Source organism: Puma concolor, chromosome D2 (genome assembly GCF_028749965.1).
Source record: "Puma concolor isolate L17-30 chromosome D2, mPumCon1.1.hap2, whole genome shotgun sequence".
NCBI lineage: Eukaryota > Metazoa > Chordata > Mammalia > Carnivora > Felidae > Puma > Puma concolor.
Genome location: NC_141677.1, coordinates 54,812,352 through 54,836,245, shown reverse-complemented (window position 1 = coordinate 54,836,245; position 23,894 = coordinate 54,812,352). Strand labels below are relative to the sequence as shown.

Genomic DNA, 23,894 nt, shown 5'->3' with positions numbered 1-23,894 from the left:
TTTACAGGTCAGGCAATCCTTTAGACTGAAGAGAAGATACACTTGAGTGAACCAAGGGGAATGGCAAGACTTATACTGCAAGTTCCCAGAAAGGATACCTGGATCTTACATCCTTCCTTTAACCCTTCATGATGCTAAGCATCACACAGAAGCTATGTTGAATGGGATTTATGTGAATTAAGAAGCTCTCAAGTTGAGGTCAAGACTTTCATTTCTTCTTCCATATATTTGTTTCTGTTATTTATCATTTTCTAAATAATGAGGTTTGGTGGTGTTTGGCTCTGTGATAAAATGGCATAACATTTATACCATGCACGATTATTTTTGCATCACATTATATCATTGACATGCAGAGCAGCCTAACAAACATTTTTTATTATAATTACTTTTTACAGGAGACTTGAAAGGTATAATGATTTGTGCATAATACATCTGGCCATCAGTTCCCCCTTCCTTGTTGCAAATCCAAACAGGAGTTGAAACAAGGCTTGGTGAGAAGAAGCATTAGGACCATGTGGACACACTAGAATGTGGCTCAAAAGGCAAGTATTTTTGTCTGCCTTGTTCTCTGCTATAGATCCTGGGGCTTAGAACAGAGCTGATAGTGAGGTATTGTGCGGGAACAGGTTAAAGTTGATGGAGGGGCATTTGGATCTCCTGGACTTTTGTCTCAACATTAATGAGACACATCTTAGGCACTTGAAAAATAGCCTTGAATGGATGAATAATCATTACAGTTCGACTACTGATGCTATAATCCCATAGCTATTCAGTTCACTAGTCACATATCACCTCTAGGTCTCTGTTTTCTCATTTCTAAAATGGGGATTATTTTACTTATCTGGCAGGATTGTTAAAAGGATTAAATGAAAATCCATGTAAAGCAAATTGACCAACATAATAGTGGGGACTTAATAAATGTTAGTGCTTTTTCTTCCCATGCCTTCTAGCTTTCTTAAAAATACATTGTGTGTGTGTGTGTGTGTGTGTGTGTGTGTGTGTGTGTGTGTGTGTAGACGGTGGGGGAGGCTAGGACAAATAAGTTATTTTGTTCATGTTTTTCAAGCTTCCCAAACTCAGCACTATGCCATTTTAGGCTGGATATTTCTTTGTTGTGGGGGCTGTCCTGTGTATTGTACGGTGTTTAAGAGCATTGCTTCCCTCTACCCACTAGATGTCAGTTACAGCCCCCAGTTGTGACAATCAAACCTGTCTCTAGATATTGATGAATGTTCCCTAGGAGGCAAAATTGTCTCCTGTTAAGAACAACAGTTGTACCTCTAGCCATCCATTGAATAATTAAACATTTAATTTATAAACAAGTTGTTCAGGTACTGTGTAGACATTGCTGGTGGGTATAGCATATATTTAAATGTATATCAAGTCAGGATTTACACAGAAAAAGAAAAACAGCACATATCAAATTAAGCTATATAGTCGATCCATAATTATCCATGAAGTGAGTAATGAAGTAGATAATTAAAAAGTTATTTCAGTCACACAACTTCCCTGCATTAGATTATTTTCCTAATTATGGTTGGATTAGGCTAATCCTATTAATAGTAATCAATTTCTTGGACACACACTGGCTGATGACAGGGAGATATGGCAAGTATGCATGGAGAGAAATCATTTGGGTTTCTTAAATTTTCATGGACTACCCATTAAGTGGGCGCTTTAGCCACAGATTATCAAACTGCATTGTCTATTAGTAAGCTTAAAAAGTAACAGCAACATTCATACTTACAGGTGAATTAAAGACTTTAGTCCCCGGAAAGTATGTCTTGAAATGGACTTGATGTTGTTGTTTTCTATGAATCTGCAATAAGTTATAATATTTGTTGTCAGACAGCTGTAGGAACCCAAGAGGACTTGTCCTGAATCATTATGTCAAAGAAAAGTTTTTTTTACTTACAAATACTCTAGATGTGGAAGACCAATAAAAGCATCATCACTGATCACATCAAAGGAGTTCGATGTGAATAATCTGCCCAGGAAAAAGTACACAATGAAAACAGTTAACCTGACAGATTGTCAATCTTTGCTGCTATTATGTCTTAAAGAAATGAATGGGAGTTGTGTATGGAAAAGTATCTAGGTGTTTGTCTTCCACAGTGTTGTTTATTTAGGTAATCTTTGAAGCTTTTTTTTTTTTACCCCAATTCTCTCTTCATCAGATACTCATAGAGTCTTCATGTCCCACTTCTCACAGTGATGGATGTCACATGCCCTGAGTAACATTTTTGAGATATAACTGGACAAGTATGACAGTCAAAGCAGCCAAAGCAACATTTTGCACATTTTTATGACAAAGACACTAACAGAATCTTTCCCTCTTGCTCTAGAAACTTCTGGAACATTCTGATCAGCTCACACAATGGGTGCCTCAGGGTGTTAAGCCTGGAAGCCCTGGAAGAGTAGCTCCATCAAAGCCTAGTTTTGCTTTGATATCTCACAGTAGATAGGCCATCAACACTGGCTCAATGAACATCAACTAACATCCTTCTTAGATAATAGAACAGGCTGAAGATGGGAAACAGTGAGGCTTAGGAAAAGGTTTAGACCCATTTTATTACTAAATAGTTGGGAAAAAAAAACAGTTTCACTTGGGCACATTTATTTGCAATGTCAAAATCCACAAGAATTTGGTTTTGAAATTACTGATGAAAAGGAACATCAACCTGCAGTCCCAACATCCTGTTGAACAATTTGGAAAAGTTGCCAGCTTCTGAATGACAGACTTAAAAGAGGTGATTATAGGCCAAATAATACAAAGATGAGGTGTTTTTTTTTTTTTTGAGTGAGTATTAATTTATGGAATTCATTAGATAAAGTGTTGATACAAGCTAAAAATAAAGTTTTAAATGTACTGGTGATGAATTTATAATGGGTTCAAGTGATGTTCCATCTACACATTAAGGCTCTTGTGTGGGGGAACCTCTTATTCCACTTGTAACTATTATCCAAAATGTGATCATGGTCATGGACTAGACCAGGTGTTTGACATAATTTGATAATTCAAATCTCATACATCCCATTTAACTGCACTATGTAAAGTCCAATATTCTCTGTTAGGAATCTTTTTTACTTACTTTTGAAGTCTAAGGATTAAAAATAATTGGCACTAACTAGCTTGGTGATTTCACCTCTCTATACCTGTTAACTAAGGAGATTAATACTAAGAGATCTTACTTCCTGAACCTTTTTGAAAATTTTGACATCTGGGATTGCTTTAGAATAATCAGGGGAGGGGAAAGCAGTGAGTTGGAGATGAATTGAGCATGACTGAGAATCTTTGAAGGTAAAACAGAGATACATGGAAGTGAAGTTTACTATTATGTCTACTTTTATATGGGAGGAAACATGAACCAAATAAATAAAACTAGATGCTCTGTTCCATTTCATCTTAAGCTATCAATCCTGGAGTGATGTTGGATTCTCTTTCTCTCCTCTTCCAACATCATAGCTTTATACTTAAGTCATTGACTAGGCTCTGAAAAGTCAACACTGATGAATAATGATACTTATTAGATGCTTGTAGTTATTACAACAAATTCAAAGGTTTATGATTCCAGTCATAACTCTGGCACTTGTCTCTTCTTACTTCACAGTTGTGAAAAACAAGATTGCTCAGCTTTGCTCCAAGTAACATCCAAAGCCTTCCTTATGTTCCAGAGCTTTGTTTCATCCTGAATAGGCAGTATCAGTGATGGACAGAATAGAATAAGGCAAAAATAGATACTGAGAAATACCTCCCATGCTCACTGCTTTGCAAACTGCCCCGTGGTTGGGGCAGCCACTTCAAAACTGTACACTCTAAGTCACCAGAAGAAAGAGCTTTCAGCACTAGTTCCCCTTATGTTGAAATTAGATGCAAAACAGAGCAGGAAATAGATATTAGTGGGCAGAACTTGCCCACGCATGTCAGGGAAATAAAACAGAGGATTCCCAGTAGAATTTGTATCTGCGTGTCCATTGCTTATCCCTAGCACCTGTAATACTGCCCATCCCATAGTGGACACTGAATAAATATTTGTTAAACAAAAGGAATTCAATTTACATTAACTTCTTGTCATTACTACATTACTAGATTGAATGTTCCTTAGAGCAGGGGCTTACCCTTATTTACTTTTGTGTCCCCAGCCCTGAGCACAGTTCCTGGTTAAATAATGCTTGTTGAACTGGATATTTCAAGGATTAAAATCTCTGGCTAAAACGGAAGGTACATGTAAAAATATGAATGAATCTCACAAACCTAAGTTGAGAGAAAGAAGCCAGAACATAATTAAAAAAACCAAAACAAAACAAAAACAAAAAAACCCCACAAACCCCAGCAAAACTCGCTATACTGCCAGAAATCGAGAGAGTGGTTACCATTGGAGATGGGTGGTAACTGGAAGGGAGCTCAAGGGGAGTCTTTGGGGTAATGATAGTGCTTAGTTTCTTGACCTGGATGCTGATTACAAAGATACTCACTTTATAAAAAACCACAGTGGTGTGGAAGCAGGAATGAATAGGTAGAGCACAGAGGAATTTTAGGGTTGTGAAAATACTCTGTATGGTACCAGAATGATGGGTACATATTATCATACATTTGTCAAAACCCTAGAATCTACAACATCAGAAGTGAGCCATTATGTAAACTAGGGACCCTGGGTATTAATGTAGGTTCATCAATTGTAACAAATGTCCCACTGTGGTGGGGGATGTTGGTAATGGGGGAGGGTATGCATGTCTGAGGGTAGGTGGTATATGGGAAATCTCTGTGCCTTCTCTTGAATTTTGCCGTGAACCTAAAACTTCTCTGAAAAACATTCTTAAAAAGTCATCGAGATAAACACTTAGTATATGTACACTTTTCATTATGTATATTACATTTCAATAAAAAAAAGTTTCTTAATAAAAACTAAAAAAAATTACTCTGGTTAAGATAATAATGAGTATCTTAGTCTTTCAATTCTAAATTCAATTGTGGTTTTCTAAGGACAAGGATTCTGTAGACAAAGATGTATAAAATTATACATACATTACAAATACAGTTGAATAGGCTATCCATTTTATTATTCTATGTATACTTAAAAGACTAAAAATCATGTTCTATAAAGAGGGTGAAACTCTGATCCTTAATTTTTATGAATTTCTTGAAATATGTTTGATTTCAATATTATGATTTGCCATTGGGCCAGTTGTTAAAGAATCCCACAGTCCCTGTTAAAAGGAAACTGTGCTACTCCATACCATCTTCACACATGACAGACCTAGAGCAGACCAAGCAGAGCACAAACTCTGTCCCTTTCCACAGATTCCTAGGGCTAGGACTCATGTCTTTATCCAGAATAGCTGATCCTGGGGTCAGTCAGCCTCCCAAGGGCCAAATACCCTGGTTCAAAAGGCAAATTAGGCTAAAGATAAGTCCCTTCCTGGGTATTTGGAATCAGCAAACAGAGATGGAGCCAGCCAGCAGAGGAGCTGAAGGAGAAAGGACGCCTCAGGGTTGAGTTAGCTCCCTGGCAGGCAAAGTATGAGCCAGGCACACTTACGAGAGAGCAGAATGTGGAGGAGGACTTGCAAAGGGAAGGTTGTGTGAATGTTGAAGCAGGGGAGATGCCTGGGTCTGTGTTAGATCCTAAGCCACAGCTTCTTAATCTTGGTTGCACTTGGAAAGACCTGAGAAGCTTTAAAAATATGGTGGTAACTGTTTCTTACCCTGAGGGGTTCTAGTTAAATTCTACACTTGGGGTGTGGCCTGGTCATGAGGATGTTTAAAAGCTCCTTAGGTGACTCTTATATGCAGCCTGGGCTGCATATGGTCCGCTTCCCTTCCAGGTCACTTACACTACCCCCTCTTTACCTGTGGTGGCTGAGAGAGCAGTTCGCTCCTTATAGCAAGTCTAGGTGGAGCAGTGGCTCTGGGACATAGAGGTGCTGTGGATGGTCCTGTCCCCATAACTACATGTAGTAAGACTCTGCAAGAATATGACTCAGATTTGACAACCATGCTCACAAAAGCAGCACCATAGAAGGGTTGGTGGGGACCAATGTACCATCTGAATGAACTTGATACTCTGAGGCACAAATCAGAGATCTAGATCCCATAGGCTTGCCAAGCAGCCATCCTGTGGGTTGGTGTGGAGATAGTCTAGAATTTGCTCTTCACCTCTGGTCCTATGGGAACCTGTGAGGTCTCTGCCACTTCCTCTATTCTTAGGGAAGGAAAACATCAGGCATTTCCCCCTAGAGTTTTGGTAGAGGTGCACACAGGGATGTGTGTTGACCGATCTGACCTTGCCCCCAAAGGTAATGCACTTATATCTCTTAGTCATCACCCTCATGAATTCAGTAAGAAAGGGGACTGTAGGAGGAATGAGGAGGACTTTATTTCCTCTCTGCAACCAAGGGAGTGTATGTTTCCTTACAAGAAGGAGATTTAGGAAGACTGTACATACCAACTGTTAATTCCAGGCAGGCAATAGCTCATTCTTTAAATGATGGTTGTTGCCTTCATAATAGCCTATATTTCATAGATTCTTGCTGGATTATCTTATTTGGTCTTTGGAAAAACTCTGTGAAAGTGGTAGAGGAGATATTAATATCTGTTTGACAAGAGGAAACTGAGGATCAGAGGGCTGTGAAAAGCTTTGCTTAAGGTCATGAGGCCCAAGACTCCTTGTCCAGTGCCCTGGTATTGACACACCCGGTAGCCTGTCAGTATAGGGTCACATAATGACTTAATAGCTACATTCTGGCGGACAACCGTAACAACACTGTTCAGCTCATAGGGATTTAAGAAATACAATGAAACAATAATCCCCTTTTTAAAGGAACTAATTAATGTGAGTAGTCTCAAAGTGATATTAAAACCTTTTAAACTTGTATTTTTTTTTCAAGTAAAGACTTTAAAACTTTTGAATGCAGTTTGGTGCATTCTGCTTATGAACACTATATGCTCATTGCAGAAATTCTGCAAAACACAGAAATGCTTAAAGGAAAAACGAAAGATTACATAATCATACTACCCAAAGATATTGATATGCATACATATGGTACATATTCTTTCTTTGCTTTTATTCTTAAAATGTTCTTTCCTACATAAAGATCAATGAACTATTACCTATATCTACCCCCTTAAAAATTTTTTTTTTAAACATTTGACTCCTTGATCCATTTGGGACTTACTTTTATGTATAATATGAGGTGAGATACTGCCTTGATTCTTTCCTAAATACTTACCCAAATTTACTCAAAACCTTTTATTGAATAATTAATGCTCTCTCCATTTGTGAGTGTTGCTTCCTTCAAAGTTCTGCTATTTTATTGGTTTCCCAAGAATCAAATGTTGGATTTATTTATTATTCCAGTTGCTTTCTAATTTATTATTTTGTCTAATTGTTATTTATTTTCTCTTGTTTCCTTAGGATATTTAGCTTAGTGCTCAATTCATATATGTTTATTCTTTCTGATTTAAAATGAAAATATTTAGAAATATGACTTTGCTTCTGATAATCTTTTTTTTTAATGAAATATATATTTTTTATTGATAACACATATCACATCACCATCAAGAATGCCGGACCTTGGAGAAGAGCACTTTATCTTTTTTTTTCAATATATGAAGTTTATTGTCAAATTGGTTTCCATACAACACCTAGTGCTCATCCCAAAAGGTGCCCTCCTCAATACCCATCACCCACCCTCCCCTGCCTCCCACCCCCCGGTAATAATCTTTTCAAATTGCATATTTGATTTCCTCAAGCATTTAGAATAATATTCTTAAAATTCCCTATCAATGATAGTTTTTTTAAAAAAGCTTTCATGATTTTATTGTTAATATCGCAGTGGGAACAGAGGATGGTATCTGAAAAGTATCTGCTAGCCTCAAGCTCCAGTTCCTCCCTCTGGTGCCTACATCCAACTGCTTAGATGGCAGGAGGGTGTGTGTGTGGGGGTCGCATGTCTTCGCAAGCAATAAATTAACACCAAGGCCATAAAATTGTTAGGGGGTTCCTGGTTGAATTCAAAAGCTAGGACCAGAGCATTTAATTCAAAAGGAACAAAAAAGTGGGTGACAGGGTCAGCACGGAGCTCAGAGTCCTGAGGGAAACTGAGGTAACAACAGAGAAGTAAAGAAATGAGCAGAAGATCAGAGAATTAGGATCTAGCTACACTGGAAGAAGGTCAAGTTTCAGGCTGCCCAACGTCCAGCCAAGAGGCTGGAGATGGAAGTCCGCAAGAGCAAAAGGACTGGGCAGGCACATGTGTTGATGCCAAGACTAATGGGCCGCTGAAGTGGTTTCCTGCCCTGGTTCTTCACCTCTCCAGGGACCGCAGGAGGAGCACACTGAAGAGGGAATCAGGAAGACTGGCTCTTAATTCCCAGAATTAACCATAAATACTCAGTGTGGCCTTGAGACTTCTCCTGGCTGTGTTGTCAAATGAGGGGGGCAAGACAAGGTATTTTAGGTTGTTTCTAGCTTCAAATATATATGAATCTATGCTTGTAGCATTGTGGGCTTCATTCATGGAAGAGTAGGACTGGGCTCTGCATGGGGAGCTGCAGATAGCTGAATAGGAGGAGTAATCCTGCTCAGAAAATCTCCCCTAGTCTCCAACCAGACTGCTGATCTGGCCATGTGCCAGCATCCCCTGACTCTAATGATACCTACTACTTCAAATTCCCTCTAGTCACTTGTGATATCTCGATTACCATTAGAATTTTCATTCACACATGAGTGGCCTGCATTGTGTCTTCTAGGCCAGAGCAGATTCTTCTGGCTATTTGGGGCGGGGGGGTGGTGGAGATGATTTAGGAGGGGTCTCCCATATAATGTCCCCTCAGTAAAGACTACTCTGCATGAAGAAGAAAAGAGTGAGCAGCCAGTACTTTCACTTGGAGATGGCATTAATCAGATATAGACTAGAGAATCTGGTTTCGAAGCTTGTAATTGTCACTTATTATGTACATGATACATAAAGTAGGTGAATCTGTTTCATCATCTGTCAAGATCAGAATTATGATAACAAAAAGACTTCCTGGAAGATTCTAAGAATTACATGAGAGAATGTACGTGAGCATGTCTCCAATGCTTCTGCCAGAGAATAATCAAAGAGCATAGACATAAAACATCAGTTCTGGAAGAGCCGTTAGATATAGTGAAGAACCTTAGTTTTACTGCTAGGGAAACTGAGGTCTAGTGAGATTGTCACCTGTCCAAGAGAACTGTTATGGGCATCGTCCAAGGAATTAACCAGCCATGGGTAGTGTGTGTGACACAAAAACGCACAATTCCAGGCACATATGCAACATGTGTTATATATGCATATATAGGTAAATGAGAGATCAAGCCACACAGGCTATAAGCTGCTAGAAGATTTAAGGGCATAGCTGGAAAGCTTGCCAACTTGTTTAGAGCTCACTGTGCTTAAATGATTCAGCCCCTTCAGTTACTAATATTCTCCTTTATCTAAAAGAATAGGGCTGGTTGAATGATAATTAATGATAGGCTGATGATTCACTTTAGTTAAATGCACACATTCTAAGTGCATGTGCCATGTGAATAATTTACACTTGAATATTTTTTTTTTAATTTTTTTTTCAACGTTTATTTATTTTTGGGACAGAGAGAGACAGAGCATGAATGGGGGAGGGGCAGAGAGAGAGGGAGACACAGAATCGGAAACAGGCTCCAGGCTCTGAGCCATCAGCCCAGAGCCCGACGCGGGGCTCGAACTCACGGACCGCGAGATCGTGACCTGGCTGAAGTCGGACGCTTAACCGACTGCGCCACCCAGGCGCCCCTACACTTGAATATTTAAAAATATGTTTTTAAGACAGGAAAGCATTAAAATGGGAAGCATCACACATGAGCACATTATGTCACAGTTTTTTGGTTTTGGGGGTTTTTTGGTCTCTCATCCTTGCAAAACATTCTCAGTGCAATTCAGCTGACACTTAAGTAGACCACCACCTCTTCATCTGGATTGATAGGAAACAACCCTACTTTAGCTTCATGTAAATATGGTGGGAGGTGAGGGGCACTCCAGAGAGGTATGTAGTTTACGTCCTCCTTTTTTTTTAATGTTTATTTATTTTTGAGAGAGGGGAGAGGCACAGAGAGGGAGACAGAGGATCCAAAGTGGGCACTGTGTTGACAGCAGAAAGTCCGATGCAGGGCTTGAACTCACGAACTGTGAGATCATGACCTGAGCAGAAGTTGGATACTTAACCAACTGAGCCACCCAGGTGCCCCCAATTCCTCTTCTTTAAGGTGAGAAAACAGGTCTCCATAAGTTAAGTGATTTACCTAAGGTCACATACATCTTTTATCAGTGGCAGGGCCAGGATTAGAATGTAGGTGTTAGAGTTGCAGGGATTCCCTTTGGAATATTCTTGGCATGCATACTAGCAAAGATTAGAGCATGGATCTACCTCATTGCTTTTATAGTCTATTACTTCTCATCCCAGGATAGTCAAACTTTTCCTTTCTAGGAGTTGGCATAACTAGTCAACAGCCCATCCTCCTGATGTGTGTAAATTCAGCATGTATTGCCCTGGTCTTGAAGCACCAAGGAGAAGGGACTTAAATTTTAAGCCTATTCTGTGACAAGCCTCATCTTCAGCAGCTTGCCATCTATTAACTCATTTTAATCTTAAAATGAACACTTTAATTTAGGTTTTATATTCTCCTCTTAAAATATAAAGAAAAACCAAAGTGAGAGAGGTAAAGTAATTTGAAGCCTGTAACTGGCAGAGCTGGGATTCTGTGCTTAGACTGGTAATGGTCATAGGCAAGGCCACGCTTCCTCTTTTTAATCCCATCAGATCTGCCCACTTATCTGCTACAAATCTAGAACAGCCTTGCCCAGTTGTTCCCAGAGTATATGCCCTGAAATATGAGGCCTTTATAGGGTTGAGAGATTGTACATGAACAACAACAACAAAAATCCAAATAAGTCTGGGAAAAGTGAGTAAGTGAAGATAATTGAAGATAATCTTAATTACACTGATCTTTCTATCCTTAAACAGAGACTCTTCAAAAGGGAATGAAATATGCAATTTCCCAATTTTATTGATCATGGGACCCTTTTATCACTGAGCTTTATGTAAAACGAATATTCCACGGAACATACCCACAGAAATGTTGGATTAGCCATTTGGGAAATAGCTGTGATGGAACCTGCTCCAGACAAAAACGGTGAGAGTGTAGATTTAAGTTCAGGGGCATTTTTCCTTTAACATGCTGCAAGTGGTAATCTACTTCTTCAGGAAGATGGAGCACCCAATGGGAGGTGCCCAGAGAAGCTGTGTGTGCCAAGCTGCTTGACCAGGTGGACAGTGTGGCAGGGAGGCGTCCTCCCAGATCTCACACCCGATGAATCCACACTAACAAGATGGTCTGAGTTAGGCCTTATATGGAGATAAATGGTTTCATGTATCCTCCAAGATGGAATTCTTTGTACCTGCCTAAGCACTGCTAGCAAGGCTTTCTAAAAGAGGGTGGGGTACAAATAATTAATCTAATAAATAATATGCATACCAAAGGCATAGATTCCCAATATCCTATGAGATGTTAAGAAAAGTGAAATGACATGAAATAATTCCAGAGGCTTTTCTAAGCCCAAGTGTCTTGTGAATAGTCAAGGTGGGGGTAAAATGTGCAGTTTCCCAAATTTATTTGAGCACAGACGCATTTCTTTCAGGACAGTTGTTCCACAGGACACGGGTTTAGAAAATGCTGGTCTAAGGCATAACTTTAAAGTGTATAAGTCCTTTTTCATTTACTATTTTTTTCCTCTCTCTCTTTTTTTTCAAGTAAGGAGACCAGAGCTTACACATACAAATGAGAGTTGAATCCTAGGGAAACGAGATGTTCTTGCCAGTAATGCTGCCACTCTTTCAAAGGGCTTTTGAAACTCCTTCTCATTAATTGTGTCCAGGAATCAGGACACATTCCCCTGAATACCCTCATTAATGGCAAAGGTTGACCCTTTGAGACGGGGTTGGATTTTGGGAACAGAACTGTGCAAAGTCAAGCCCGGTGATTCATGTTCAAGAGGAAGTAGACGAAAGTAATTAAAAGTGAGGACATGGATTTAAACTCCAGATGTGCCACTTAGGAAGGGTGAGACATTGAGGAGGTTACCTAAAACCCTTCTAGGACTCAGTGCTTCCTCTGTGGAATGGAGGTAATCATACCCCCTCATAGGGTTATTGTGATGATGAAGTTAAAAAGAGAGAGAGAGAGAGAGAGAGAGAGAGAGAGAGAGAGAGAGATTTATAAAGTGCTTAGCATCAGGCAATTCAAAAAATGGCAAACACCCCCTAAAAAGACTGCCTGGTTTTACTGCATGGCTTGTAAAGTGGCAGCAAAGACAATTCTCAGAGAAGGACCTAGAAATGCTTCACCATGGAAGCACAGAAGGGAGGAATCTATGACCTTCCACAGGAATTCGCTGCAACTCCAGAGTTATTTGTACATACAAATTCTTGTCTGTTTATTTTTTTTAAAGGCTCGTTGCTTTTTAATCACACCTGACACAGGCAAACACTTGCCATCTCGCCATGCAAACAGGCACAATTCCTTTCTAGTCCCTGCCCATGGGAGGGATAGTGAAATACTGTTTTATCATCAGCCACCATGAGAAATTGAGAACTACATTATTATTTTAATAATGATTCTAGGGGCGCCTGGGTGGCGCAGTCGGTTAAGCGGCCGACTTCAGCCAGGTCACGATCTCGCGGTCCGTGAGTTCGAGCCCCGCGTCAGGCTCTGGGCTGATGGCTCAGAGCCTGGAGCCTGTTTCCGATTCTGTGTCTCCCTCTCTCTCTGCCCCTCCCCCGTTCAAGCTCTGTCTCTCTCTGTCCCAAAAAAAATAAATAAACGTTAAAAAAAATTAAAAAAAAAATTGTTAATAATGATTCTATAATAGTCAATTCCATATTATGAGGCTCTTTCATTTAACAATCCAATTTACTGGTTTGTTAGAACTGATACAATAAATTTTGTCCATTTCTTTAACAAGACCACTTTCTATATTATAATTTAAAGTAACTCTATTTGTAGAATAGAACAGAATACAATAGAATTGTTTTAAGCCAGGAAGACGCCTTAGTTAATTGAATGTAAAGGTTTCAAAATGTCAACTTACATTTTATTTGGTGTTTATCCTTTAAAAAAAATCTGCTTCCAGATTTTTGCCTTTTCCTGAAAATAAGGAAAATATGACCCCATGTTCATGTACCATATTCTCATCAGCAATAATCAGTTGGAGCAGAGGATGTCATTTTTAGGCAAGGCATGCCTTCTCTGGTTTACCCCAGTCACTACCAGGCCCTAAGGTCTTATACCCAGCTGATTCCTTAATTTATGCTACCACCCAACCCCCACTGGCATTTGAGTTTGAGAACCATAATTGGTCTATCTCTGGTATTCTCTACATATAAAATCTGAGGCCCATGGACATTTTGTGACCAACCCAAATTCAGAAAGCCCATTAATGGCTGAACTGGATTTGAAACAAATGTCTTCTAGCGCAGACTTCTTTCTATCCTGTCACAGAACCACTCATCTGAATACTGGTCAGTGTTCATTATTTTGAACAAAATCATGTTTTACAAAATGTGGTGCATTTTTTTCATGAGGAGGAAGTGAGAACATTCTGCTTCCTCTCTGTCCCTGACCCCAAGAAAGGTAAATAGTTTATGTTTTCTGTCAGAAGTATTTGAAGGAAAGATTTCTTAGCAGGTTCTGATGGAGACCTACGCGTAGAACAACAAAATTTTGAATCTAGGATCCTAAGCAAACCCAGCCCATACAATCGGATGCTAATCTGATGTTGTGGTCAGTCAAATTAAAGTGATTTTCAGTGCTCGCTTCAGCCCCATATATACTAAAGTGATTTTCAAAAACTATAATAAAAGCTAACATTTAATATTGACTTACAGGCACAGTGCCAAGTACTTTATTTTTCTTGAATGAAAATTTTTTTGCTTTATTGCTTCATTTAATCTTTAGTGTGATCCTGTGCAATCTATGATTAGTCCCCATTTTGCAGATGCAGATAATGAGGCTTGATAAAACTTGCCCCAACTCATAGAACTACTAAGCAACAGAGTGGAAACTGAACCCATGTTTATTTCACCATAAAACCTGTGTTCTTTGCTACTTGCCACATTGCCAGCTCTCCAGGGTTAGCCATTTGGATATCACAGCTGTCACCACAAAGCCCCTTCAATCATTCTGTAGCCTATATCTCAACAGTTGGCACAAGTCACCATCATCACCAATCAACTGGATAGCATTTTGAACAAAATGAGAAAGCCAATCAAGACTGGCTTACAATAGGGGCACCCGGGTGGCTCAGTCAGTTGAGCATCCAACTTTGGCTCAGGTCCTGATCTCATGGGTCAGGTCATCTCATGGTTTGTGAGTTCATGTCCTGCATCAGGCTCTGTGCTGACAGCTCGGAGCCTGGAGCCTGCTTCTGATTCTGTGTCTCCCTCTCTCTCTGCCCCTCCCCTGCTCACATACTGTCTCTCTCTCTCTCTCTCTCTCTCTCTCTCTCTCTCTCTCAAAAATAAATAAACATTAAAAAAATTTTTTAAAGACTAGTTTACGATAAAATTGTTTAAAAAAGAGACTACATTATGATACATTCAAAATCAGGCAATTATAATTTACCTTATTAGGGATCTCTGTTAACTGAGAGCTGCATATCAGGTCAGGGAGGGAGGTGACACTCATCTCTGTGTCCCTAACAAAGTCCAATGCTATGCCTGTTGCACAGCAGAATCTAAAAATGTGTTTATGAAATGGGAAACTTTTTGCTTTCATTTTGTTACTGCTTGCCACGATGCAATGAATAAATACTTTTAGCTAAGCAAATACAAATAAGTCAAAAAGGAAATTACCCTATGTTAATGAATTTTTTTTCATCTTCATACTCTTTTTTTTTAATTTTTTTTTCAACGTTTATTTATTTTTGGGACAGAGAGAGACAGAGCATGAACAGGGGAGGGGCAGAGAGAGAGGGAGACACAGAATCGGAAACAGGCTCCAGGCTCTGAGCCATCAGCCCAGAGCCTGACGCGGGGCTCGAACTCACTGACCGCGAGATCGTGACCTGGCTGAAGTCGGACGCTTAACCGACTGCGCCACCCAGGCGCCCCTCATCTTCATACTCTTTAAGCTTAAGCAACATTTCCCTTTGGATGTCTTGTTGGACAGGAGAATGGGGAATTTTACCCTTCACAAGAGAGAAGCTAGTTGACCTCCAGAATCAATAGAGAACCTGGGAGAAATATTTGATTTCTTACATGTCAAAGGCCTAGTAGAAGTCCAAGTGGGACAGAAGAGACTCAGGCAGTGCGTCTCAGGAAAGGCTTTGAAAGCTTTGCCTTTTATGCTCTGGTATACTGGAAATCTCTGGTGAAGTTTAACATCATAACACCATGCTTTTTTCCTTTCCTTTTTTTTTTAAAGTATAATTTATATGTACAAATAACACACCTGACACAGAAGAGAGGATTGGAACAGCCCAGGAGCAGGTGTGAAGAGACGGGGCGGGGGGGCGGGGGGGTGGGGGGGGTGGGAAGCATAAAGAAAGTGAAGAGGCAGAGAACAGGGAGGACGGGGTCTCCAGGTAAACTTCTACTGGCCCTGGCCTCTCCTGGGGAAGAGGATGTGGCCGTGCCTCGCAGTCTGCCTTCCACTATTTTGTTCTGGTCTCAAAGGCAAGGTAGTTTCTTGACTAGACTCTCTGCCTGACCCACTCAAATTTAGTCTATATCTAGGTCTTCAGGAGGGAGGAGGGTAGAAGTCCTCCAGTAACCTGAACCTCAGAGCCAGGGGCTCCCCACATTGTGTTCTATCCCACACTTTCTAGGTCAACCTGGGTCCCTAGGACAGATTGGGGAGCTTCTCTTTGGCTTGAGAGAATATCACCCAACCATTACTCTCTTTGTAGGAACAGTCCTTGGTTCCTAGGGAAGGGGGACGATTCCCAACTTAAGATGCCAATATGCAGGAGGGAACTGACAGGGTGCCTGGGTGGCTCAGTTGGTTGAGCTTTGGCCTCAGCTCAGGTTATGATCTCGCAGTTTGTGAGTTCAAGCTCTGCGTTGGGCTCTGTGCTGACAGCTCAGAGCCTGGAGCCTGTTTCATATTCTGTGTCTCCCTCTCTCTCCGCTCCTCCCCCGCTCGTGCTCTGTCTCTGTCTCTCTCAAAAATAAACATTAAAAAAATTTTTTTTAAAAAAGGAGGGAACTGAGTCAGTGAACAACACCTTTATTCTGAGGCTGAAGAAAATCTCTTCATTTTTTTTTCTTTTTTGGTTCAGTTCACTTTCTAGCTCTCCACACAATTAGCTCATGTGAAATCTGATAGGGTACACCAAACATGAAAAAGAATGTGACTATCTACTGATAGGAAAGCAAGAGTATTAAGCATAAAATCTGTGAAAATATGGATTGAATCCAACAAATAACATGCTTAGTCCAGACTTACAACATCTGGGCTCTTTTGTAGGACCTTGGCTATTGATAACCCTCCATGATGTCCAGAGACATGGGGCAGATACAAGCACAAAGAACTCTAGTAAGTGACAGGAAGAACGAGAGACATCTGTAAAATCTATAGAGCTTGAGAAAATAGAGGTCAGGGAATGAGGTACTTCAGTCTGGTATAAATGGAGCCAAGGGAGAGAGAGAGTGTGTGTGTGTGTGTGTGTGTGTGTGTGTGTGTGTGGTGTCAATATTATGAGAGATGACCCTGGACCAATAGCCAAATTCTATTAATACCAATTCAGATGTTCAGTCTTTCTCTGTTTCTAGGGAAACATTAAACATTTCCAAGCACAAGTGTGACTTGATGAGATCTGTGTTTCAGGAAAGTAACACTAATGGCGGAGGGTTAAACAGGCATCCAGTGCACAAACTCCCACAGTGGCCTGAGGGGTGAATTGCAGCCTCATTCAGGGCCATGGACCTGGGGTGAAGAAGAGGTGGCAGGTTCTCATCCTGTTTGAGAGAGGACTTGTCTGGTTGGAAGTGTATAGTGAGGGATAAGGGGCTGGTAACTCCTAAGTTTCTTGCTTGAATAATTGAAAGGATGAAATACACTTTCAGAGAAAACATTGGTTGTACAGGGTCAGCTTGCAGTCACGACAATTAATTAATTAAAAAGCTCAAAATCAGATCTATGGGTCCTTAGGCAAGTTGTAGACAGAACAACCTAGTTAGCTGGCTGAAATTTTTACTTCTTGGTCTATTGTGGGGGGGAGGGGCATCAGCTGGGCATAAACCAAAACAGGCTCATACACAGCCAGCAAGTAATTCCTCTAAAAGCCCTCTTAGCTTTTAGGTCTGGCTTGAGTACTCATCAAAGAGTGCTACATATGGGGTGCCCGGGTGGCTCAGTCGTTAAGCACCCAGCCAGGTCACGATCTCATGGCTGGTGAGTTTGAGCCCAGTGTCAGGCTCTGTGCTGACAGCTCAGAGCCTGGTGCCTGCTTCGGATTCTGTCTCCCTCTCTCTCTGCCCCTCCCCTGCTTGTGCTCTGTCTCTCTCTCTCTCCCTCTCTTTCTCAAAAACAAATAATCATTAAAAAAAAATAAAAAAAGAGAGTGCTACATTTTTCTTAATCTTGTAACCTAAGGATGAAAGGGGGCTGATCACTGCAAAGAAGAGATAGGCCATGGATATATTTTCCCAGACAAAGAATATTTTGAAGGATTAAATGATAAAACCTTAATAAGGATGGACTTATTATTTACCTTGTTCATGGTATTTGCTTTTTCCTTATTTAGTTTTTTTACTTCTTATGGACTATGTACTTGTGTGCCGATTGTGGATTAAGAAAAGAAATAGTGATTTTTTTGATATCTTCTCCCCCACAAGGATCAATTCTATTGCTTCAAACAAGATCAAATCTCATTGGAATAAATAGAATTTTTTTCTGACCACACTGAATTCTTATATATATAGCATGACACTAAAATCAACCCTGTAATTTATTCCCTGCATATAGCACTCTCATAAGAATTGGAGGGATTTAGTTTATTAAACATTTTATAAATGAATGGAAATGTGGCCACATTTTATACTCTTCAGTTAGAATTTTACTTCTGGAATGAGCCTTTATCATTGGGGATTTCAGTCTATAATTGAGAAGAACAGGGCTTTAATGTGTGAAAACACATTTCTGTAAATTGCATTCACTCCAAGCACTGTTCTCCACCGCTAAAATCAAACCCAAGTGAATAATCATTCTCCTTGGTTATGCTTCGTGACTGGCCCTATGGAAAACATGAATGAAATTGCATTTTCTTAGGCAAAGTTTTGTTATTGTTGCTGCTTAAAACCGTAAATAAGACATTTTTAAAATGTTTTGTACAACTAATTTGATGATTTTCTTTCTTTTTTTTTTTTTGTGATAATTCTATTCTTTCTCTCCTCTCTACAGAGTCTGGGCTCTTGCTGTTCTTGCTCTCCAATGCACATTGCCAGCCATGGCCTACCAGGATCTTTTCCCCCAAAACACGGTATGCAACTTAAGGAGGCACTGCGTCCGTTTCCCTCACTACCCGGAGCTGACATTTCAAAAAGTACTTCTCATCATGCTTCTGCAGAAGGTCTGAAAAAGCCATAACAAAATTATCAGATTGTTAGCGTGGATGATGGGAATGGGTCATTTCTTTTCCCTTTTCAAAAACAGAGCAAGAAACCAACTGTGTTTGTGTGTCAATCAAGCAGAACTGATACTGAAGTTTGCATCTTCACAGGATATGACAGGTCAGTCCACAGTCACAAATGCTTTAGAATTCATTGCAAAACACAAGCAATGGCTGGTGTGATCCAGGCCTCGTTTGATGGCAAAAGTCATGCAAAGGCAAATTCAGGCCCCTTTGTCTTCATGTTCCACGGGGAGTTGGCAGCCCACATGGGTTTTTCAGGGCACTGGATGGCCCTACCCCATAGGAGAACTCTTCCTGTCTGTGAACCTAGTCCCATCAATGTTATGATTATGGCACAATTCGTATTTGGAGCCTTAGAATTTATTTCCTCCTCAGTGAAAATCAGCTTATTAGACCCTTTCCTGAGGAGCAGGAAGCAGAGAACATTGGGCAGGAAGAATAGGGAGCAAAATCTTTAGGAAACAGGGTCCTGAGATCAGAGACAAACTTTGACACCTGACATTTTTGCATAAGCTCTGCCCTGGCACAAATCTGCCATGTTGAGGTTAGCCAATGTGAGTTAAGTAAGGACATACCGGGCAAGAATCACTCGCCCTTTTGTTATTTCTGAAACCTGAACTGCTTTTAGAAATAAGGGCTGGAATGTTCCATAGGAACTCAGAGCATGGGACACAGGGGCATGGCACACACTCGGTGTGGGCTATTTAAAAACCAGTTCCTTGGCTTCCCTCTGTGATTCTAAATACGTGGAATCACATTACCCCGCAGCAGCCGGTAACTATTCCTATAACACTGTCCGGCATCTGTGCCTGTGAGGCTGGTCCTCCAGCAAAAACAAAGTAGGGGCGTTCTGACTGATGGGGTTGCTCTATCCAGGTTTTCTGTGTCACAGCTAATGTCTATTCAGTGTTGGAATATTAGTATGTGTTGACCGACCCTTCTTGAGTTTTAAGGACTGATCTATTTAACTATCCTGGGGGGAAGGAGGTGCCTCAGCTCATCAAAAGGATGCTTTTTAAATGAGCCATTTATTTATTTAACAAGTGGACAACAGAAGCACAATGTATCGCGTTTTCAGATACAACCAATTCTTACGCTATAGAAGGATTCCAGCACTGGAGACTTTGCCTCTTCATGTGCTCTTTGCCTGACTCTTTTTTGGGTCTGTTTGATGTGTAAACACTTCCTCTAATCACACCACTAGCCATCAATCAGGTAAATCCCTTAAGAATATCCTACTCAATTGTGTATCACTCAAAGACATTAGCTGGTAGAAAGACATTAGCCAACATTGTTACATAATGTCATAACACCTGATCGGGGTTGTGAATCAATGACATAGACAAACCAGTTTTGGGATTTCATATAGATAAAGCAATATATTAACAGATTTAACCGAGTTTGTTTTTTTTTTAGCTTTATAGCTTTATGTAAAAAATTAAACCTCCACCTTTTGTAAAATGTGTAAACAATTTTTCATACCTGATGCCAAGCATTTTATCTACTTAAATCTTGATTATCTCTGGTAACACTCCTTCAATGCATTATCACCTCCATTTTACAGATGAGGAGACTGAGGCTCAGAGAGATTTAGTCATTTGCACAAGATTCCATGTCTAGTTTCTAACGAATAGTGGGGTTAGATTTACACAGGTCTCTCCAATTTCAAATCATGCTGTTTGTCTCTCTCTCTATAACTTAAAACAGCCAAGATGGCCAATTAAGGCAAGAAAACAAAAAACAAGCAAGCAAAAAACTTGGGTCCTGAATCATGCAGTTCAGATAGCCAAAACTCAGTTGACTGACAATTGGCTAAATTTCCTCCTGGACCCATGTCACTACAACTCTAATCTGTTGCCTGATACCTGAGTACCAGGGGACCTCTTGACCCTCACGTGGTCCTGCTCTAAGGACTAGCACTCCAATGGCCCCAACATTACACGTCCGAACAAATTATACATGTGATATTGTGCCTGCGGAGAAATCTGATTTCTTAGTCAAATATTGTTTTTTGACTGTTTCGAGACATAGACTGAATATGTGGTTCCCTCGTGGCTAACTCAAAACATACAGCAAAGACTAATCCTTTGCACTATCCTATATTAATATTTTCCTTCCCTCCTTGTAAGTTATAAATTACAGGAGATTAGAAAACAATCTCACGAGAGTTAATATATTAAGGAGTTACCTCGAAGGAACCCGGATTTGTTTTTCCCCACATGGTAAATCATACAGGGTAGCAGCCAGCCCCAGATCCCTGGGAGACAACATCTTGAGCGCATATGTTAGGCAGGGTTCTGTATGGACTAATTCAAAAACTCCAGGGCGAAATAAGCAAAGTTCCCAAGTCAAAAATGAAAGTAAAATAGTGGCATGGAATTGGGATCATTGTTGCAAACATTCCAACAACTTCATAAATAGCCATGAAAGTAGACAGCATTACAGGTTAGCAAATGTACCCTTGCAAGAAACAACCTGCACTGCCCATGTCAAGTCGCAAACAAACCCAGCTACCTCTTACTTTACTGATATTCTTTTTCTTTCCAGAAACACAGTCACATTTGACAAAATTAATACTGAGATCGCTTTACTAGAGGGCTTATCCAAATATATGCTATATTAAAAATAGTCATGATATAAATATTTCTCACAAGAGCTGCAGCGATGGTGTGAATAAAAAACTCCCTTCTGAGATTTCAGTAAAACCAGATCTCACAAAGGATCTGAAAGAAAACAAACAAAAAACAGACAGACAGACACAAAGAGACACACACACACAGAACAAACCTTATGTTAATCCGGTTTAGCAAAACAGTCACTATTTTGACACTATTTTATGAAGTACGATACTGTTCCTTCCCAGATGAAGTAGGAGAGATGAATCGGCTACAGGTTTCCCACAATAATGTTCAGGGGTTGGGGGGTCTCTAAGCAGGTTCCATAGCAGCTAATAAAAATCAAAATTTCTAAATGCAGCAAAATGTTAGCATTGTCAAATGGCCAAGCACGCAAGAGGAATTTCTCTCTCCATGCCCTCCTACTGATACATACAAAAAGCCCCAAATACATCGGCTGGAATTTTTAAATCGTAAATTAGATATCAAAATGCTTACGGGCCTTACAATGAGATAACATCAGGAGGAACGGTGCGTGGAATGGATCTGGCATTCTCACATAAAGCATTATCTTTGGTACAAGTACACACGGCAGGGCATTTTGGCTTCGCTGGTTTCTTCCCCTCAGTCAGCAAAAGCGCAGATAAGAGACATAGGAAATAAGCGATTCTTTTCAGGGGGATGCAGGCATTTCCCATCCTTTGGCTTCTCTCTGATTCCATGCAGTCGAAAAAATATCCCCAAACATGAACAGGGCTTCTGGAATTCAGCTGGTGATTGTCTTGCTCTGAGACCAGGTCACACAGGAGTCCACCCTTTTCCTTTGCCTCTCTGTATCTCTGCTTTTCAAACCGGGGACCTGCAGCTGATTCGTGAGCTGCTCTTCGCTCCAGCAATGCGCTGCTCCGGGAAGAGACCTGTGAGGTGCTGTGTGATGGGAGGGACCCAACGGCTGGAGGAGAGAGCCGACTTGCATCACCACGAGAACACTGAGCACAGACCAGCCTTCAAAGGCAAAGTGAAGTGATGTAACAGAAAATAAACAGCGTTCCGCTTGCACGGGGAGGCTCTTTAATTGTTACCAAAAATAGGATGGCTTTCTGTCTTATTAGTGGGTGGGTGGGTGGGAGCAGTCATCTTGTATCAGATCTCGGCAGTCTCAGAAACCTCTGGGAATTTGCTTTGCATGTAGCAAACCAAAAACTCGCTTTGGAGCCAGCCCTGGCTGGAAAAATGAAGTTAAATGAAACTCTCTCCCTCTGCAGCATTTGGCTAAAACCTTGGTAGTTTTTGCTGAATCCACCTGACTGATGCCATCGTTGAAAGACAAATGAGAACACATGGAGAATGTGACTTTCAGGGAATGAATGTGAGTAAATACTTTCCTGACACTTATCAACAGTTATGAATTATTGGTTATCATAATACCTCCCTCCCCCCCATATGTAAGCCATCCTCTCCTTCCCCAATGAGGTGTGGAGATGGCAGTGTGGACTGCCTCTGTGCATAATCCACTTTCCTCATTTCTCACTCCCCCTGTGTTAGTAGTGGAACCAGAAGCCTGAAAGAGCTCCCTGCCAGCAGGAGGCAGCCAACTTTGGCTTCTCAGGGCCCTGAAAAGATCCTGGTTTAGCCCAGGAGGCTCAGACAGGGTGGAGGAAGCACTGGACTAAGAGCCGGAGACCTGGTGTTGAGGTCCCAGTTCTGCCACAAACTAGCTGATATTATCCCTGCATCTGTTCCCCTGCCTGTGAAATGAGGATGGTCGCCAAGGTGTTCCATAAATATTATGAACATTAAATCAAAACGGTAGGCTACGTTACTGTCACATTTGATGGAAAAGAGAAATGTACCCTTGGAATAGGAAATTAATTTAAAGAAGAAAAAAAAACACAACAGTCCTTGACATTGGGATAGGGCGGTATAGTCCAAGAGGGTGGGAAGACACTTAGCTTGGAGGACACGTTGGAAAATAAACTGTGGGTCCTCTTACCATGCTGAAGTCGGCTATCCCTAGAGCTGGCACAGCTGGCCAGGGGATGTCAGTCTGCAATCCTTTCTCCTGCTCAGCTTCTTAGCGGAGAAATGTTCTTAGGAACATTTGAGCAAAGGTGTGATTATGACATAAACTCAACCTCTATGGGAGCTTGATGCATTGTCAGTTTACCCAGCCCCCCTTTCCCTCGCATCACATGCTCATGCCTATCACTTGTTTAATCTCTATAAACTCTGGAGGCGGGAGGAGGGGGGGGAGGGGGGGAGGGGGGGGTGGGCGGAGCAGCAAAGGCATGTTCATTCTTGTAGCTGATTTCGGTCTGTTTACCCAGAAGACCGTAAGCTTCATGAAGGGAGGCACCCTGCAGTGAACCCAGTGCCTGGACAGCGTTGTGCACGCAGTGTGCAAAAAGTAAGCCTTCTAGAGCCACAACGGAGCAGAGAAGCTATTCATGGTCAGGACATGCTCATCCAAAGAAATGTCACATCACATCTCAGAGTTACAATAGAGGGATCTGATCTCATCAAGGGAGTCTGGGGACAGTTCCCTGAAGAAGTAATGATTAAACTGAGTTCCCAGGTAAGGGGGAATGA

At 40.9% G+C, this 23,894-nt stretch overlaps 1 protein-coding gene across 4 annotated transcripts in view; it reads right to left on the bottom strand.

Moving 5' to 3' along the window:
* Nucleotides 1-22,363, bottom strand: part of LGI1 (leucine rich glioma inactivated 1) — a 40,138-nt gene extending 17,775 nt beyond the window's left edge. Inside the window, exons 1-4 of one of the 4 annotated variants that reach the window (XM_025918066.2) lie at nucleotides 21,813-22,363; nucleotides 21,342-21,413; nucleotides 1,916-1,987; nucleotides 1,748-1,819 (exon numbers count right to left, since the gene is read on the bottom strand). In XM_025918066.2, coding sequence (XP_025773851.1) covers nucleotides 1,748-1,819; nucleotides 1,916-1,987; nucleotides 21,342-21,413; nucleotides 21,813-22,027 — 431 coding nt within the window. In that variant the 5' untranslated portion in view covers nucleotides 22,028-22,363. The remainder of the gene's footprint in view (nucleotides 1-1,747; nucleotides 1,820-1,915; nucleotides 1,988-21,341; nucleotides 21,414-21,812) is intronic. The other 3 variants (XM_025918069.2, XM_025918067.2, XM_025918068.2) reach the window with 3 other exon arrangements.
* Nucleotides 22,364-23,894: the final 1,531 nt, after the last annotated feature.